This window comes from Eptatretus burgeri, chromosome 7 (assembly GCF_056783735.1).
Source record: "Eptatretus burgeri isolate ZD-2024b chromosome 7, Ebu_testis_v1, whole genome shotgun sequence".
Classification (NCBI taxonomy): Eukaryota; Metazoa; Chordata; class Myxini; order Myxiniformes; family Myxinidae; genus Eptatretus; species Eptatretus burgeri.
This window is the reverse complement of record NC_140967.1, coordinates 47,752,537-47,773,476: the sequence shown is the minus strand read 5'-3', so window position 1 is coordinate 47,773,476 and position 20,940 is coordinate 47,752,537. Positions and strand designations below refer to the sequence as shown.

At 43.7% G+C, this 20,940-nt stretch overlaps 1 protein-coding gene across 1 annotated transcript; it reads left to right on the top strand.

Annotated features, from left to right (window-relative positions):
- Nucleotides 1-9,750: 9,750 nt before the first annotated feature.
- LOC147023203 (uncharacterized) lies at nt 9,751-19,589 on the top strand. Its single transcript, XM_085888386.1, has 3 exons — nt 9,751-10,406; nt 16,325-16,475; nt 18,795-19,589. Exons 1-3 carry the CDS (start codon nt 10,109-10,111, stop codon nt 19,324-19,326), a joined length of 981 nt encoding a protein of 326 aa, XP_085744512.1. The 5' UTR covers nt 9,751-10,108; the 3' UTR covers nt 19,327-19,589.
- Nucleotides 19,590-20,940: the final 1,351 nt, after the last annotated feature.

Here is a 20,940-nt window from a genome sequence, read left to right as displayed (position 1 = left end):
GAACGTATGGGCCACAGGTACCTGTTTGAATACCTGAACAGGTCTCTTCAAAACAAACGAAAACAATTCTCATTTGTTTGGTGTCATCACAGTGCTGTTTGCTGGGGACTGGAAACACGTACTTCCTGTTGTACCACACGGCAGCCGACCCCAAGTTGTGGAAGCCTCCCTGAAAGCGTCATACATCTGGAAGAGCGTCCACACGTTGTGCCTCACAGACAACATGCGGACTAAAAACGATGATGACAACAACTTTGTTGAGTACCTCAATACTGTTGGAACTGGTTCTGTGCCACCCTTTTCCCCAATGGAACCAGAGGTCATCGAAATTGAAGAACAGTTCCACTTGTCAACCAGTCAACTGTCAGACCTGGTCTCCTTCATGTTCGATTCACTCACTCAAAGATTTGCAGGTCGGGAGTGCCTGTGTTCAAGAGCTATCATTGCCCCAATGAATGATGCGGTTGAAATAATCAATAACCACGTCAAATTACATTTCCCGGCAAAGCCATGGAGTACCGAAGTGTAGATTCAATCGAAGAGGAGAGTCATCAGTTCCCCATGGAGTTCATAAATATCTTTTCACTGTCAGGCATGCCTCAACACAAAATTGTGCTAAAAAAACATTGCTGCGTTACGTTACTGCGGAATTTTGACCTGATGAATGGACACTGCAATGGAACCCGGTACATTGTCACAGAACTGCATCAACACGTCATAGAAGCTGAGATAGCCGTTGGTCTGCACGCAGGGAAAAGGCTGTTCATTCCACACATCCCACTCATTCCCACTGACAATACTTACACTTTCCAAATGAAACGCCGGCAATTCTCCATTAAGCTCGCATTCGGCATAACTGCAAACAAGGCCCAAAGTCAAACCCTCCAGAGAGTTGGGATTTACCTACCAACTGACATATTCTCTCATGGTCAGCTGAATGTTGTGATGAGTCGCGCTACCGTCAGTTGCCAACTTAAAATTTCAGCAAATGCACCAAACAGACAAAAAATATTGTTTATAAAGAAGTCCTGCAGCATGTCAAACTACAGTGATCAACATTTACGAATACAGAATACAGAATTTTATTTCGAGAATTCAGACAAGGAATATTATTGGTACCAAAGGCGATACGTACAGGGGCCGTATTCTCAAGCTCTCCGACTGGGACACGGCCGTCCCTTCGGCCGTTATTGGCTCCCGCATACATTTTCAAACAGGGAATTGATGACGTCACAATCAGCAGCGTTCGGCCAAACCGACGGTCGGGTCCCAGACGACGTGCTTCACTTAAGTCCATGAGTTCAGGACGTTTGTTCAACTCAGAATTTACGACTTTTATCCTGCCATGTTGTTAATCTGTTGATGGAGGTAATATAGAAACGATGAATATGTCAAATCGTTCGTGTTACTCATCCAGCACGATGTGTCAAGGTCAACAATCCAAAGCGTCCCCTCTCAACCGCCACCATTGGCACCCAGACACGCCACCAATATGAACTGAGCTGTGGAATGCGGCACAAAACATCCAAAGAAACTCCCGTAACCGAGTATTGTGATCCGTCCTGTCCCCCATACCCGTCGTTCATGGGGACATCTGTGAGTACTTCAATAACATGGTCAAAGATTAGAAATTTTCACACCAATCTGGGCAAATGTCTTCCTTACGTAACATTTTAATCTGCCAGATCACTCAATAGATGATATTCAAATCACTCAATAGATGAAATCGAATCGATTACAAACCAATCACACATCACATCCGAAGACTCGAGTCGTTCTGGATAAACAAGCTTCAAACAAAGTCCCCTCATGGTATAAATGTTGACGATCAAGCACATTTCAACTCATTCAATCTAAAGTACATCAACTCATTCAGTTCTTTCCATGTCATATTGAAAATATAGGCGGTGTGTGTACGTGCTTGAATATAAATAGTAAATGAATGCGAGAATGTGTTTGTGCTTGTCACTCTGGGAAAACAGTAAATCAGGAAAGATACATCCCTGCAGATCACATCGCAAAAGCACAACAAAAAATGTCAGTGCCGACCAGCCTCACACTCACCGACGTGTTGTGACACTACGAGTGCATTTTACAAGAATGGAAACAAGATGGTCTTCAACTTTACAACAACATTTTGACTCCAAGTGATTTGTCTGAACTCGCGAGAAGCAATACTGACCTCGACGAGAACATTTGTCCTCTTACTCCAACAACATGTCCAAACAAAGCCGCACTCGTGGTGATCGATATGCTTGGTGGTGAGTTAATGGCTCGAGTGATGGGCTTGGGATCCGAGGGTCCAGAGTTCAAATCCTGCTTGACTGTTGAATTAATTCAAGGTGGGGTTGACTCTGTCTCTCTTCCTTCCGAGTTCGGCAAAAATGAGTACCAGCTTGCTGGTATCCTGTGTTGGAGTGGCGATCCGTCCAGGATTATGCCCAATAGCCAAGGAGACTGCTGAGGCAGCACCAACGCTCTGCAAAGAGTATGGTCCCAATGGAAGGATGGATGGTGATCGCTGCAGTCATGGCTTCAAACTGAAAAAGTAGCAACATGCTTCGACCAACTGAAGATGCTTTCAAGCAATACCTTCTGACCCATGCTTCAGCTGGTGACAAAGCCATATTCCAAACCCTCAATAGAAGGATCCAGTTGGACGTGGCCAGAGGAGGCAAGACAATGGAAGCCTTGAACACCGGGTGTACGAGGAGCCGGATGCACCTGTCCAAGTCAGAGATATCACCGATCTCATCTGCAGTGACAAACTGTCATACTTCTTGCCTGGATTTCCCTGTACTAAATAATACACATGTTCCGGCTATCAAAATACCTCATTGCAGAACCCGGAAGACTCTGATGCCCAAGTGACACAGCAGTGCTCCAAGCTTCGAGGAAACATCATGATGAGAAAAGTGAAAAAAAAAACATTACACAAGAGGTCCATGTTTTGTGAGGACATTGTTCCCAAATACGTGAACTGCTTTGACTGAGTGCCATAAGGAGGAGTGATGTGCATGAAGCATGACCGATCGCAATATGAAGTTGACAAGAGTCGTAATGTCTCGTGCAGTATTTGAACGGTGAAAGATTTCATTCTGTCAAATTGAAGTTTCCTTGAAAATGTTTCCCTTTTATATGGACAATGTACGAGTATCACTGTTTTTGTCCAATGGAATCCGTCATCCTTTTCCTGAATGATAAGGAATAATTTTGACAAATTTCCTTTTGATGAACCATACTTTTCACAGAGCGATGGTGCTGCCAAAGCAGTTTATCAGCAATGGTTATACTGGGTGGTTTGCCATTGCCTTTGCTATGTTGTTTGTCCGTCTTCTATCCTTTTACATGCTGAGCGTTAAGCGAGGAAGCAGGTCATGTCAGGTGTGGGAGCATGCGCCGGAGCAGCGTGTCATTGCGTCCACTTTCCGTCGGTACACCAGGGGACTCTGTCTGTCCATCCCCCAGGCAGATGCCTGGAGCCCATCTTCATCTTCTGGAGATGCTGATCAACCTGCTGCAACCACCACACACGTGGTTGGCCCATTGGCCTCCTCCGCTCAAGAGGCCCCCTTGCTGAGAGAATCTGGTGGGCAGGAACAGTGTCAGGAAAACGAGCAACACGTCCATTCAGCCGCAGCGGACGCTCTCGGATAATGAGGAAGCAGCACATACCATTTTAAAGTCTTTGGTATGACCCTGCTGTGGTTTTACCACTGACCTCTCAGATTCAGAACGAACACTCCAACCATGATGCCCCCGAGTCTGGTGAATACAATAATCTAATCACAAGCTCACCTGGACTTTAGTCAGGTGAGCTTATGTGATCGAGCAGTGTCTGAAGGTGAGTGAGTGAGTGAGTCAGTCAGTCCATGAACACTTTCGTCATCACTTGAACCAAACACTCGATTTTGATGAAACTTGACCCCAACCTTCATCACCATGACGAACCAAAGTTTGTTCATGACAATAACAACATCAGGGTCGAACAGGTCAGCCAGGGGTGAGTGACTGACTGTTTTTCTAGATCCAGGTGTGAACTCCGGACACGCAGTCCTATTTTTACATTTGATGACAAGTGACAGACACAAGTGATGGCAAATATTAAAAATGAAGCCAATGTTGTTATAATTTTGAAAATATTATACAAAAAAAAAGACTTTCCCTTATTATGAGAATAGTGGTGACAATGAACTTTGAGATTATGCACAAAATAAGCATTATATTAAACATGCAGAAAATCAGGAGTATTTTAAATATTCATCAAATGGAATAAAAAAACATTTACCATCATATTGTGACACACCCTTTCAATCAAAATTTCAAAACAAACCACAACCATCTTCGAGTCGTCTTTTGAAGAAAAATGCGGCTGAACGTTGTTCTACCAGGGAGACGATTTACTCATCAAAGTACCCTCTGGCCGGGGTGGCTGCTGGCTTACATCTCATGACATCACGTGGGACACCCTGGTGAACGTCCATCCGAGGGACGGTGCATCCTGTGATGAAACGTCACACCGGGTCCGGAATCGGACCTGGACTGGACAGATCACAGGTGAGTCGGACGACCTACACAGCACCTTGTCGCATTCCGGTTCAAAACACAATCTCTCACCCCAACAATATCGTGTGATTTACACCAATGTCCTTGGTAGTACAAGTAGAGGGCAACCCGTGTTACCAACCTCATTCATTCTGAGGTGCTTGTCCGGGACGACCAGGTATGAAGTCAAGCACGGCTCGGATGGCCATGTTGAACAGAAGCTGCAGTAAACACTCACAATGACGGTGGGGTACTTCCAGCTGGATCGCCACTCGGCCAAAGACGTGGTGGCATCGGCAGGAAGGTCACGTTCTGAGAGGTGTGGTCACAGTACACCGTGGGGAATGACAATCACAAAAATGCAGAAAGACCATCATTGACATCAATAACCGTTTGAAGCGACAGCAGCAAACAAGAGAAAAGTAGAATAACGAGGAAAGGACTTAACAGCCGACACGGCCTGTACCTGCACACGTGGAACCGCAGGAAGAACCTGTCGCTGGTCGGGCGAAGACACTTACATAACTTATTCACGACGGAGTGATGTTTTGTGGATAGTTTATCTTACAACTTCTTCTTCTTCCTCTTCTTGGTGTAGTCAGAGCCACGAGGCTCCACAAACACCATGCACCCGAACTCAAGGTTCCAGCTAAAAACAGAAAATATATTAATAAAAATGAAGTAAAGAACAGAAAGTAAAAAATAATTATGATAATAATAATAATATTATTAATAATAATAATAATAACTCTACACTGCCAACCCCATTTCCGTTTTGAATTTTCAGACAAATTTAGAGAATCGAGGGGACATTTGGCTCAGTCAACAAAGTGTGTCCAGTTCCCTTATTGAGGGAGAACATTGAAGGATGTAACCGGTAATCTTAAATCGATTGGGGCTTTTAAACCAGGTTGATGAAATAACGAATGGATAATATCCGGTGTGGATGTAAGATCGCTCATGAATTTAGTGAGTTCTGACACATGAGTGTTTTACTTTGTGTTAATCATTGGAAGATTTACATGAATCAACATGAGAATCCTGGGACTGCCTGGAGCCCGGCCCTCTGTGTTTATGGGTCGATTGGTTGAATATTTTGTTGATCTTCTTGAAAGTAAACTCCTCCCAGCCCAGATGTTTGAAGGCTGCAGTGGAGATGGTATTGATTTTTTCGGATCTTCTCCCTCCTTGAGATGTACAATTGACGACTTCAGTGATGAAGCCAAGGAATCCCTCTTGAGTAGAGTTCGTGACCACGTCATGAACCATGAACATGACCACGTTCGTGACCACGTGACCTCGTGACCATGCTCTCGACAGCTTTGACTGGAGTCGTAGTTTTCCTAATTTTGGGGACCACCAGGACAATCTCATTGTATGACAGTTTCTCCTGGGGTCTTCACCTGCTGGATCCGGGCAGCTCTCCTGAATTTAGGACATCCTCTGAAGGCTGCACTGTGGTCACTACCACAATTGACACAAAACATTTTATTCATGAGTGAAGCTTCCATAGTCCTGCTCTCCATTACATTTGCTGCAGTGTTGTTTGCTCCGCAGGCTGGAGCAGTTTGACCAAACTTTTTGGCATTTGTCGCATCTTCAGGGAGATGGAATGTATTCCCGTACAGTGAAGGCTTGATAGTCCAAGAACACTTTCGGGGGAAGGATTGGAATGTCAAAATACAGAACCACCGAGGTGGTATGGACTCTGACCCCATCCCTGACCGTGGTGAGACAGCGGGCGTCAACAACTCCCACCTCCACTAAATGACTCGTGATATCAATTTCAATGGAGGGATCAATCCGGTAAATGACTCCTCGACTCTCCCTCAGACTCCTCGGAATATGACACAAAACACGGACCCCGTCAAAATACTGGGTTTTCATCACCTTGTCCCATTGATCGACTGATTTACACTTCATGAAGAGATCTCCAGATCTGAGATTTCTGGTACGAGACACATCTCCGAATTCTTTGTTCATCACTGGAGCCATTTTTATGGGGTTGTCAGGGTTTAGGGGTGTGATACCGTCAAAAACTCAAACGATAACAACAAGTTTGTGATTGTTCTCTTCAGGGGTAGAGGGGTCTTGACCACTTTGGGGGTTCCGACCCCTCGGACCTCTCCCGCCGTGATCCGTCCCTCTTCCTCGTTCGATTAACCCTCCATGATGAACCCTCGTCATCATCACCAGAAGTGTTGATCATCCCTCATCACCATCTCCCAGCACCCACACGGTTAGATTGACCAGTTTAGTAAAGACCCGATCGTATTATAACCTTCATGGACACAGAATACCAGAAAAAATCCGATTCACCCTCAACACTCAAACCCTCCTGTAACATCGCCTGACCGAACTCCAGCCGCCATCTTGACTCGTTAACCCCACCTGAGGTACAAGAGAAAAAAAGGAAATCATTAAAACTGATAACGTAATAACCAATTAAAACCTCGTTAAACGATACACGAGTTAACAAAGTTAACAACTGACGATCTCACAGCAATCGATAACTATTAACGAACGGAACAAGCTTCCGGTTACTCATCCGCCGTTGTTGTTGTTGTTGTTGTTGTTGTTGTTGTTGTTGGTAAAATCCCCCAAAAACATCGGGAAACAACCAACGAACCTTGATACTGATTTTCACATCATTTCTGATAAACTTGACTGGAGAGACCAAGACAGGACGAGCACACAATTCATCAGCTGACCAGGAATGGGCTTTTGTCATGACGTCATCAGCGCGGTCAAGATGCTTCCTCGACGCTGGTTTGAATTTGGCCGTGGTGCCGGCGATAGCTCACCCACTCTTCGCGAAGGGCATCGTGGGATGTTAAAAGTTCCCCACCTCGTGCTGGTAGACGGGACGCCCAATTTAACGTGTATCCGAGGGATTACACTCACACTGATGTTAAACTCTGCCTGTGAGACACCAGGATGATGTTTGTATCTGGGTCGGAATTCGAACCAAGACGGGACAGCTTTGGGGTGAGTGTTCCTCACCTGACTTGTTGGGGCCTGACTGTGCCACTGATGCTGGGCCCCTGCACCAATACACTGGTACTCATTTCGCCGACCTCGGAAAGATAACAGGCTGAGTCAACCCCACCCGCTATTAATTCAGTGGCAAACGGGGCTAAAACTCAGGACCCTTGGATCCGAAGCCATCCACCCGAACCACGAAGCCAACAGCAGGCTTTTTCAACGGTGAAGAATCACTTATCGACAGCAAAGAAGACTTGCTGTCTTTGCACAATAGACAGCATTAAAGACAAATATGAAGTGTCACATCGAGTGATTCAGCGGTTCCAAAAAAAACATTATTTAATATTTTTCTTCAATCCAATATGGCTGCCGAGATGATCCTAAAAATTTTCACACTCAGCAGATGTGGCGTTCTCCATATGCAATTATGACATCATAACAAAGGCACCTATGATGTCACAAAAATCACACTATCTCCCATGAGGAGTACATGCCGTGTGCCAAGATCAATTTTTTTGGATTTGTTGTGGTTTCAGAGATAAAGAGGTCCAAAATTTTTCAGTTTTTCCAGCATGCCTGCGACACCATGTGATCTATGACGTCATAATTATGATTAAAACAATCTGCATGAGCAGTCGCACCGATGGTGAAAATTGTCTCAATCTGACAAGCGGTTGCGGAGAAAACCTACGAAAGCTCTGTGCGGACAAACAAAGAAACAAGAAGAAGACGTCATGCAGAGCACGACACTTGCAAAATCCATAAAACAGATTTGACCTCAAAAATAAATGGTGGTTGAAGTCAATGACCAAATATGCAAATCCTCTTCAAATCACAAGTGAATCGGATGAAAATTGACAATTTCAGAAATTCGGCCTTTGTTGACTTTTTGTCCGATTTTGACTTCCAAAGTAATTGGTGGTTGAATTCTGTGGCCTGAAATATAAATCCTCTTTAAATTTGAAATCAATCGCATGCAAATTGAGGATTTTAGAAATCCCAACTTACTTGTTCACCTTTGGCCTATTTTGACCTTTTGGTGCATGTTGACCTCAAAAATAATTGGTGGATGAATTCAGTGATCGGAAATATAAATCCTCTTTAAATTTGTAGGAGATAAACAGACACGCAGACAGACAGACAGACAGACAGACAGAATAACAAAATGGACGAACCAATATACTTGAAAAATCTTCGATTTTGCAAATGACAAAGACAAACAAACAAACAAACAAACCCAAATGCAACACCCTCTCTTTTGGCAAGGGTAATAAAAAGGACCCCGGGCACATTGAGAGATGAGTGTCCATCACACTTCATCGTCTGGATGACTTTATACTTTGTGCGGATTAAGAAACGTGTGGTTTGTTATGTTTACACAAATTACCGTTTCGCCTGGAAAAAAACTGGAAAACTTCCTATTATTTTGTAAGCAGCACAAGTCTGCTGGGTGGCACCGTCGGATGAGGGTGTGGCTGTGCCACTGATGTGGTGCCCTCTGTTGTGGGTTAAGGTAACAGTTTGGAATTTGTTCATGGTGCTGGCGATAGCTCACCTCCTCTTCGCGAAGGACACCATAGGATCTTTAACGTCCACCAACCACTGGCAGATGGGACGTCCGGTTTAATGTCCATCCGAGGGACATCGCTCACGTTGATGAATAACCTGACCTGTGAAACACCGATGACAGTTTGTTGCTGTGTTGGGATTCGAACCCAGGCAAGACAGCTTTGAGGCGAGTGTGCATACTTCTCGGGCCATCCTGCCAGCCTCAGTTGGTAGATAATTAGTCGAGGTGGTGAAATCCAAACAGAATTTTAACAGTGCAGGAAAGTCATCGAGAAACAACAAGGAAAACTGTTTCCTCAATCATTGTTTAATTTTCACAAATTTCGTTGAATTTCAGGCTATCGACAATAGTTTTTAAGGTGTGTTGGGAAACTCAAACGTTAAAAACAAATAAATAAATAACGGACTCTGATTTATCTTCCAACGAACTGCACATCTTGTTTACCTCATCAAATGCGTAGTCATGACGACCGTCAACAATCTGGTGTCCATGGCAACGTTTGTTCTTTGCTCCAAACGTGTTCTGTTTGTTGTGCTGAACACTCCTGTTGTGCGCAGTCTTGTTGATGGTGATATCCAAAGATGAAGAAGCTCGTGCAATGTGCGAATCATTTGTGGTTCATTGTGAACCTCATTTGCATTTGTGTGGCAACAACAACTGCAATACAAGGTGAGGAGGTTTGGTCTTCACTTTCACGACAAACGATTAATCTCTGGAGCCTTTGTGATTACTTCGGACTGTTGAAAACGATTTTGGAGTTACATGAAGGTTTTCAGAGACAATCTATAAGGTTTTCCTGAGTTGAATGTTGAACAATTACGGGGTTTGAAAAAGAAACTTGAATGTGGATTTGTTTCACCGAGACATCTTCACGGATTTATCTCACTTGGATGTAACATTACATTTCACTGTTCAAGTCCATGATTACCTGTTTACCTGATTATTACCTGTCCATGATTATGTTATTTTTTTCCTCTCTCAGACCAGGTTACAGAACTACCCAAATTCATGTTGGAAGAACCTGTACAACTGGCGATCGAAAACCTGACTTCAGCCATAGTTAACGAGGTTACTCTCCCAAACGATGAAAACACCCTTCACTTGGAAAAGGCAACAAACACTCAAGGAGAACCTCGAACCAAAACAACACACATCGTCTCAACTCTCAAACATCTCCTGGATAACATGGAAATGGGATTGAAACGTTTTCACTTCCTTCAAAATGTTCGAGAGAAGGAGTTGGAGAAACACCCTCCAGAGAATCCAGGGAACTCTCACAATGAGCAGGACTTCCATCTTCAAAAAGGTAATTTGTGCAAATACTGATGAAAGGGATTTTGTGGTTGTGCAGGTTGTTGTTCACATCCATTTCCAGCTTTCAATGTCAAGACCAGGTCACTCTACCCTAGATATGCTGCTACTGCTCTCCCATCAATGGATGGAGGTCCTCAATGCCAGACAGGAAATCCGAGCCGTATCCCTGGACATATCACGTGCTTTTGACACAGTCTGGCACCCTGCCCTACTCACCAAACTCTCTTCCCATGGTATTCAAGGCCATCTCCACTCATGGCTCGCAGACTTCCTCTCCTGTCGCAGTCAACGTGTGGCCCTAAATGGAGTTCTTTCATCCCCTCTTCCTGTGCAGGCTGGAGTTCCTCAAGGTAGCGTTCTGGGCCCTGTTCTTTTTCTGGTTTTCATCAATGATCTCTCGGACTCTCTGGAAAATCCTCTATTTCTCTTTGCCGATGACTCCACCCTCTGCCGTACCATCTGTCATCCCTCAGACCGGCAAGCAGCAGCTTCTTCGCTCACTGCAGATCTGGATAAAATCACAAACTGGTCCAACACGTGGAACATGTCTTTCAATCCAGACAAATCTCACACTCTCACTATGTCTCTTCGAAAGGACCGTTTACAAAACCCCCCATCCACTTTCTCAACAATCCTCTGGAAGAAGTCTTTTCTTTCAAGCTTCTGGGTCTCACTATCTGCCATGACCTTTCCTGGGAAAGTCACATTTCCAACCTTGCCTCAAAAGCCAGTCGCCGACTGGGAATCCTCCGTCGTGCAAAGTCCTTCCTGGGCCCTCTTGAGCTCCTGACCACTTACAAAGCTTTTGTCCGTAGCCTGATGGAGTACTGCTCTCCCCTCTGGGCTGGTGCTCCTGCCTCCCACCTTTCTCGACTTCACGCTGTTGAAACCAGGGCTTTTAAGATCATTGGCATCTCCCGCAATGAAGCTGAGTCTTTGGGCCTCTCACTCAATCACCGCAGGTTGGTCGGTGGTCTTTCTGTCTTCTACCGACTCCTCTCCAGCCTTGCCCCCCCTGCTCTCTCTGTGATTTGTCCCCACCACATTTCCACAGGGCGCTCAAGGTCCGCCAACAACCCCTTCTGGTAAAACTACCAAAATCACGAATCACTGCTCATCTTCACTCTTTCATTCCTCTTTTTTCCCGCCTTTGGAATAAACTTCCTCACTCTATTCTTTCCCATTCTTCCCTCCAGGCTTTCAAAACAGCTGTTCACCACCACCTCTTATCTTCCCCCATCCAAATGCTCGATCTTTTCTACCCCCGATAATCCACCCAAGCCCACTTCCTTCAATTCTCCTGCTTTCCTTCCTGAAAGTCCCTTTAATGTCCATCTTCCCCTCGCCATGTTCCCCGTCCCATCCCCATCCCTCTCCCTTCCACAGTTCACCTGTGTCTGTTCCCCAATGTTTTGTCCCTTCCACTCCCGCCCCTCTTGTCTCATGCCTCCTTGCTGTGAGTTGTGTGTTAGCTCTCATACGAGCCTCGACCAAGGTATACAAAAAAAAAAAAAAAAAAAAAAAAAAAAAAACATTTCGATATTCAAAAACTTCATCGTTTGTACCTCATTCATCGTTTCTGAACAAAACTGTGAGATCGATGGACATGTTTTGTTTTGATTTGTGCAACCATGGTGATACTGTGTAACCATGGTAATAGACGATGGAAGGCTTCCAACGGGCGATTGACCAAGAGGTTTGTACGTGATACTTGTGGAACTGTCAAGGAAGAGAGGGGGAGCAGGGAAGGGAGAGGAGAGTGATTGGGGGGAGGGGGGAGCGAGGGTTGGAGAATATACAAGGTGTCCCATGAATAGGTACTCATTTTCATTGATTAAATACAACAAGCAGACACAATTTTCCAGGTCCGACTTCGATGGAACAATTGGAGCAATGTTTGAAGAATTATTCAACACTCAACCTGTCCATCTTCTCTTTCAAATCATGCTCATCACCTCCACCACCAAAGGTTAACGGAGGTCGCTTTCACGTTTGTCTGTCTGTGAGCAGAATATCTCAAAAAGTTATCGACAGATTCGGAAGAAATTTGAGGGAACAGTTTGGTATCTGACAAGGACAAATTGAGTAGATTTCGGTGAAGATCCAGCTCCAAATACGAGAATTTTTGAAGTGATTCTTCACCATTGAGAGATGGGACCAAAAACGATACATAGCACGATATCTCAAAAAGTTGTGGACAGATTCGGACGAAACTTTGTGGATGAGTTGGGAAAGTGACAAGGACAAGTAAATTAGATTTTGGTGTGGGACGGGGGACGAATGACCGGTTGCAGATCCGGCATATCAGTGGGATGGATACTAAACGTAAACCGTACAGTCTGGCAGAGGTACTGTGCTCCACTGAGTGCCGTTCTTGTTGTCCACCACTCCTTCCCAATTCCATATACAGGCGATTTATGATGTCATCGCCAGGGGACAAGGAAGGGAGTACTCAGTTTTTACTCCGCTTGTTTGTTTGCTTATTTGTCCAGTAAATATATCAGCCATCCTTTGAGCTGGGAAGCTGAAATTTGGGGACAAAAGCCTCAGTTGGTAGATAATTAGTTTAGGTAGTGAAATCCAAACAGAATTTAAACAGTGCAGGAAAATCATCGAGAAACAACAAGAAAAACTGTTTCCTCAATACTTCTTTAATTTTAACGAATTGCATTGAATTTCCAGCTATTTACAATAATTTTTAAGGTGTTTTGGAAAATTCAAACGTTTAAAAACAAATAAAAAAAATAACGGACACTGATTCATCTTCCAACCAACTGCACATCTTGATTACCTTGTCATATGTGTCGTCATGACTCCCGTCAACACGCTGGTGTCCATGGCAACGTTTGTTCTTTGCTCCAAACGTGTTCTGTTTGTCGTGCTGAACACTCCTGTTGTGCGCGGTCTTGTTGATGGTGATATCCAAAGATGAAGAAGCTCGTGCAATGTGCGAATCATTTGTGGTTCATTGTGAACCTCATTTGTATTTGTGTGGCAACAACAACTGCAATACAAGGTGAGGAGATTTGGGCTTCACTTTCACGAAAAACGATTAATCTCTGGAGCCTTTGTGATTACTTCGGACAGTTGAAAACGATTTTGGAGTTACATGAAGATTTTCAGAGACAATCTAGAAGGTTTTCTTGAGTTGAATGTTGAACAATTACGGGGTTTGAAAAAGAAACTTGAATGTGGATTTGTTTTGCCGAGACATCTTCAGGATTTATCTCACTTGGATGTAACATTACATTTCACTGTTCAAGTCCATGATTACCTGTTTACCTGATTATTAACTGTCCATGATTATTTTATTTTTTTCCTCTCTCAGACCAGGTTACAGAACTACCCAAATTAATGTTGGAAGAACCTGTACAACTGGCGATCGAAAACCTGACTTCGGCCATAGTTAACGAGGTTACTCTCCCAAACGATGAAAACACCCTTCACTTGGAAAAGGCAACAAATACTCAAGGAGAACCTCGAACCAAAACAACACACATCGTCTCAACTCTCAAACATCTCCTGGATAACATGGAAATGGGATTGAAACGTTTTCACTTCCTTCAAAATGCTCGAGAGAAGGAGTTGGAGAAACACCCTCCAGAGAATCCAGGGAACTCTCACAATGAACAGGACTTCCATCTTCAAAAAGGTAATTTGTGCAAATACTGATGAAAGGGATTTTGTGGTTGTGCAGGTTGTTGTTCACATCCATTTCCAGCTTTCAATGTCAAGAACATTTCGATATTCAAAAACTTCATCGTTTGTACCTCATTCATCGTTTCTGAACAAAACTGTGGGATCGATGGACATGTTTTGTTTTGATTTGTGTAACCATGGTGATACTGTGTAACCATGGTAATAGACGATGGAAGGCTTCCAACGGGTGATTGACCAAGAGGTTAGTATGTGATACTTGTGGAACTGTGAAGGAAGAGAAGGGGAGTTGGGAAGGGAGAGGAGAGTGGTGGGGGGGGGAGTGAGGGTTGGGGGATATACAAGGTGTCCCATGAATAGGTTCTCATTTTCATTGATTAAATACAACAAGCAGATACAATTTTCTAGTTCCAACTTCGATGGAACAGTTGGAGCAATGTTTGAATTATTATTCAATACTTCACTTGTATTCAATGTCGGTATCCAAATTGCTGTGTACACAATTCGGACTTCTCTTTCAAATAATGCTAATCACCTCCACCACCAAAGGTTCACGGACGTCGTTTTCACGTTTGTCTGTCTGTGAGCAGGATATCTCAAAAAGTTATGCACGGATTTGGAAGAAATTTGGGGGATCAGTTTGGTATCGGACAAGGACGAATTGAGTAGATTTTGGTGAAGATCCAGCTCCAGATACTGGAATTTTTAAAGTGATTCTTCACCATTGAGAGATGGGACCAAAACGATACATAGCACAATATCTTAAAAAGTTGTGGACAGATTCGAACGAAACTTGGTGGACGAGTTGGGAAAGTGACAAGTGACAAGGAAAGTGACAAGTAAATTAGATTTTGATGTGGGACGGTGGGACGAATGGTCCGGTTGCAGAACCGGCATATCAGTGGGATAGATGCAAAACGTAAACATTCCGGTCTGGCGGAGGTACTACGCTCCACCGAGTGCCGTTCTCGTTGTACACCACTCCTTCCCAATTCCAGATACAGGTGATGCATGATGTCATCGCTGGGGGACACGGAAGGGAGTACTCAGTTTTTACTCCGTTTGTTTGTTTTCTTCGTTGTTGCTTTGCTTATTTGTCCATGCAATATCTCAGCCATCGTTTGAACTGGGAAGCTGAAATTTGGGGACAAAAGTGAAGATTTGCTTTTGAAAAAACGCGATTTTAAAATTTATTATTATTAATTAATTAAGAGATTAATTACTTCATTACTATCGATTTATTCAGTACTTTTATATTTTATTTCGCATCTGGGCATTATCTCAGGCACCTTTTGAGCTCGGAAGCTGATATTTGGACATGACAATGACCAAGTGATTCATCTCAAAAGGGTATTTTTGATTTATTGATTAATCAATTAATTATTCATTTTTCGATAAATTACTTAATTTTCAAAAAGTTTCAGATACAGATGAAAAAGTTGACCTTAAGGTAACATGCTATGAAATAAGAAGTTTATGATTATTATTTTATTATGTCATTGTCACACCATTTTCCCCTCCCCCCCCTCCCTTTTTTCCCCGAGCAGGGGTCAGCTTTTTGTGGGCTCCAATCATTGTACCCTTTCTTGTGGCAATGTTTTGACAGCCGGGTACCCATCCTGACGCCAACCCTTGAGTCGCCTTCGACACACACGGATAATTACCAGTCTGCTGGTGCTCATTTCGCCGACCTCGGAAGGATGACAGGCTGAGTCAACCCCGCTGATGTTAATTCAGTGGCCAGCGGGGCTCAAACTCAGGACCACAAGGATCCCAAGCCACCACAATAACCACGAAGCCAACAACAGGCTCCCTATTATTGTATTTATTTATTTATTTTAATTACACAATCAATAAATCAATTATTGTACACTGCTCCTTCCCAATTCCGACTCCACGTGCTGCGTGCTGGAGGATTTATGATTTATTTATTTGTCATGGGGCGGTGTACTTTGAATATAAAGGTAATTTTGTTTTTATTGTGTGCGAGCTGTTCTTGAACTCCTTGATAAGAACTTAGTCCGAAAAAAACGAAGTAAAACACATACGGTGCTTTGGTCTTTAATTTCAACTCCTGATCCCGACCCCACAAACATCATATGTAAAGAACAATATAAATGATTTTGAAGGTACAGGTGTGTCACTCTCTGAAGGTTCTATCTGTGACACCACGACATCAGTCAATAATGTGTTGTTTGTATTTTTAGTTTTTCTCATTGATCACTGCTAATAATGAACATTTTTCTGTTGTAGTGTCTGACAGTAAAGAAAACAACAGAAACACTCCAGCAGCGAGTAAATTCTCCTGGATTGCTGTTGAGGTGATAATAGCTTCAAGCGCTATTATTGTCTTCTTCATAGTTCTCTTCATTTACCTCTTCGCGAAGTTCAGATCTCTCAAGAAGTAAGTTTGACGACTTTATTTGGTTGCACTTGGTGACGACTTCACTTAAAATCCTCATTCATTAACTCAGCATGTACACAGTTGAAAGATGACTTCAGACCTTTCAATATGCATTCCTTTCTCTTAGCAGGTGAGCACACAAACTACTTTTAGCATTACATCTGTTAGTGCTGCATGTTAGGACGGGGACAACAACCACCCGTAACCACAACGAGATCACTGTACAGTTGAAGTTCAGACGAACCTCCCCAGTTAATCAAGACCACAGACGACTGAGATTTAAAGGGGAATCAAGCCAAACGCTTATCAATTTGTTCCTGTATTCCGAACAGGATAACAAGGAATACCAGGAATAGTAGACGCAGGAGGAGGCCATTCGCCAGGACACCAACACCAGATTAAACAAGCCAGTGGGCGACATGGGTGGTCGCTACATAAGTGCATACTAGGCAGACAGTTTTTGACAGATTGGGCTAAACTTTTTTGGGAAAGACTTTGATTATAGTGCGCATAAAAGCGCGGAAGATGATTTTTGATTTTCGAAAAAATAATTTTTTTATTATTTTTATAAAATTTCAAAGTCCCGTTGCTAGGCAACAGTGGCGTCCATAGCAACGGTGCTCAAAAGCGTACAACTGGATCCTGATATGAACCTACCTGTCAAGTTTCATCAAAATCGTTTGACTCCTCTGGCCTCCACAGCTGTCCATGACATACAAACAAACATACAAACATACAGAGAGACGGAAAAACTGATAAGAAGGGTCGTCTAGAGACGACCCAAAAAATCCGTCAGAATGACTTCATCAGGGGAATTGGGGCAAGAGTTGGGATGAGAAAATGTGGCAGGCTCTGGGATATCAAAAGGGTGTTAAAAATGAGGGGGAGGGAAATGTTTTTTGGGGGGAGGGGGGTGCAAACGCAGTTTTAAGGTATAAAAAAATACACAACACTGGCCACAAACAATCCTTTGGAGAAACCCTCTGACAGACATCACGCTCAGCACAGATTGACATAATCACCCATCCCCACTCAAGCTACCTTCCAGTCCTGCCAATAACCCTGCACACCTCTATCTCCAATGTTTCTCGGTTCCTATCCAATTCCAATTTCAACCTATCTCCTGTTTCTGCTGCCACTCACTACCTTTCCAGGGGTACTGTTCCATGAATTAACTAGAACGGCACATATGATTCAACGACACGTATGGTAGAACGTTGCATTAAATCGAACGGCACATTAAATAGAACGACACATGGTCAGGTCACGTATGGGAGAATGCGCCGGAGCAGCGCGTTACTGCATCCACTTTCCACCGGTACTCCAGGGGCCACGGTCTGGCCATCGCCCAGGCAGATGCCTGGCCTCTCCCCATCTCCTTGATACGCTGCACCCACGAGGAACGTGGTCGGCCCATTGGCCTCCTCCACTTCTCCTATTCTCTCCTTCCTATCACATCGATATACCTTGTGGCCTTCAAATCCTGTCCAATTAAAAGGCTACATCCCGTTGCTTCGGATCTAACACCCCGTTTATCACAGATTTGGACAACTCAATTTATTCCTTCACAAACTTGCGTACTCTCAGCACATCATCGGCCAGCCCACCACAAGGGCTCTGCCCTTCCGACACAAGTCTTCCATGAAGAGAAAATAACCGCTCCCAGTGTATATGCTTTTCCAATCCCAGCACATCTTACCTGGACCTCACTGGTTCCAAAAAATTGGAGGACCTCATAATACAACTTATCTGAACACTCCATTAATTTTGTAGGTGCTGACACTCCATCAACACAGCAACTGACAACTTAACCCCAACCTCAAACTCTGAATGCATGCAATGGAGTTCCAAAATCTTCGTGTTTTCTCACGGTGGTTAAAGCCTTGAAATTATCACCGACCACGCCACCATCGTCGTTCCCACCCCCCTAACAAATGGGATGCAGCCATCTTCCCTGGACTTTAATTTCCCTTGAAGGTAATCTCAGAGGCCAGCCTTAACTTATTCATCTTCCAATGATCTCATCCAATAAATCAGAGGAAACTATTGAAGATGAACAAGGCCGTACCAGTCTCACCTTATCGAATGTTAACATTCATACCCAAAATTTTCTCATATTTGCAAAGTCAATTACCCGCCTTCTTCGGGTCTTCCTCGGTGTTTTCCGGGTGGGAGGACATTTACATATGTAATGAATACCTGGCCATCTTTGAACAGTTGTGCACAACACAAGGCAGTAAATTGTTCCATTGCTTGATCCATGATGTTGTACATGTAGAATGAAGGTTGACAATATCTAAATCTGTTGGTGCTTTGCAGGGCCAGCAAAGGCAGGAAGCACAATGCAAGAAAACCAAGCAAGATCATTAATAGACAACCGAGCCAGTGCATCAAATACCAGAAAATGGAGACTTCAGAAAACCCTCAGCACAGAAATGAAGTACCACCTGAACCACAAGCATGCTCTGTTCTTGAAGCAGATGCTCATGGACTCACAGATAAACTTTTGAATGAGAGTCCACAGAAAACGAACGCAGTACCAACACCACCATCACCCACTTGCTGTATTCAGGTGCTCGGTGTATACGAGCTCTCAGATGAGCATTCAAGCATGAGCCCTCAGGTAAACACGGATGGATCGACGCAGAACACCACAAGCGTTGAATCGTCCTGTGTTTTCACCATTGCACCATCTTCCTCGGATGTTTCAACCGAATCAAGCAAGGCCGAGGCACAGTTTGACTCCACCAGGAACCGCCACGTTGTGATAGATTTCGTAAACGCCTTTGATGAGGACGATTCTTATTCTGACGACGATGATGAAACTTCGACATCGTGTTTTGTCAAGTGAAGACTGAGGAATCAAACAGGAAAGTTACAACAATAAAAAGGAATGTTTTACCATATTATACCCTCCACAACTCTTCCAGTGTACTCAATGTATCGCTGTTTGTAATAAAAATTACACTTGAAATTCCACAGATCTTGATCAAATTCTATCACAACTCTGGTGAGATAACAGGCTTTAAAAAGTTGTGATGATGATGAAAATAACGATGACAGTCCATTCAATGTTTCCCATTTTAATGTGCAAACAGGAAACCATGACAATAAATGATTACACCAAATGTTTGCCTCATTTATGATTACTAGTACGGGCCCGTAGGTGCGTGCCCGGAGGTGAGTGCCAGTATGTGCAGCCCTCTCCCACCCCCTCTCTCGCCCCCCCCCCACTCTCATCCCTCCTCGCTCGCCACCCTCTCTCTCCCCTCTCTCTCCCCCTCCCTCTCCCCCTCTCTCGCCCCCCTCTCCCCCTCTCTCGCCCCCCTCTCCGTCACCCCCTTCTCCCCCTCCTCTCTCGCCCCCACTCTCATCTCCCCCTCTCCCGCAGATATTGGTCGACAGATAAATGGCCGTAACTTGGGAACCGCTCGTCCGATTAATATCAAACCTCAAAAAGGCACATCCGCCGGACCCCAGCAATATTCCTTGCAAGTTTCAATCAGATCGGACCATCATTCGTGCAAAATAATAATAATAAATAAATAAATAAATAAATATTAATTGTGACGTTATTCGTGACTTCATAGCACCGTGTCTTGTCATTGGTCGACAGATAAATGGCCGTAACTTGGGAACTGCTCGTCCGATTGACATCAAACCTCGAAAAGGCACATCTGCGGGGCCCCGGCAATATTCCTGGCAAGTTTCAATCAGATCGGACTGGTGGTCGTCGAGAAACGGTGGTCGCAGACAAAGAGCCAAACAGACAGACAGACAGACAGACACACACAGATTGCTGGAATTATAGATAGATTATTCTTGTAATTTAAAATTACGATACAAATGTTTCACTGTGTGATAAAATAAATTGCTGTGTGCAAAACCCACATTTTTAAAGAAAGGGATGGAATTGAATGACGAGCCAGCAGAAACCTGTGGAAAAAATACCGCGGGATAAAAAACACAGGAAAACAAGGAAACAAAAAATAGGAGGTTAGATATTCCTGAACAGCAAAGAAAAAAGATAAATTCGGGAGCAATCAAGGCAGCGTGCTTTTGCTTATACACTGCCTGGATTCAATTTTTGGGCTGATTGAAAAAATTATCATTTTCCTGTAGGTTTGGATTAATTTGAAGCAAGTTTTACTTTCTTTCTTTTTTCTCTCCGAGGAGCATTTCTCTCTTACAGGGTAGGACAGACAGATATATATATATATATATATATATATATATATATATATATATATATATATATATATATATATATATATATATATATATATATATATTGTTGTGGTTACCAAATTCGCAAACCACCATTCAGGTCCCTGAGGTGAGGTATCTCGGCAAGTATATGTGTAGTTAGGCCCAAACCCGTTGTCTAGTGGGAATACATGTCATTTATGCGAGCTGCGACTCTTCAGGATAGCCGTTTTTCTTTTACTATCTTTATTTTGGACCA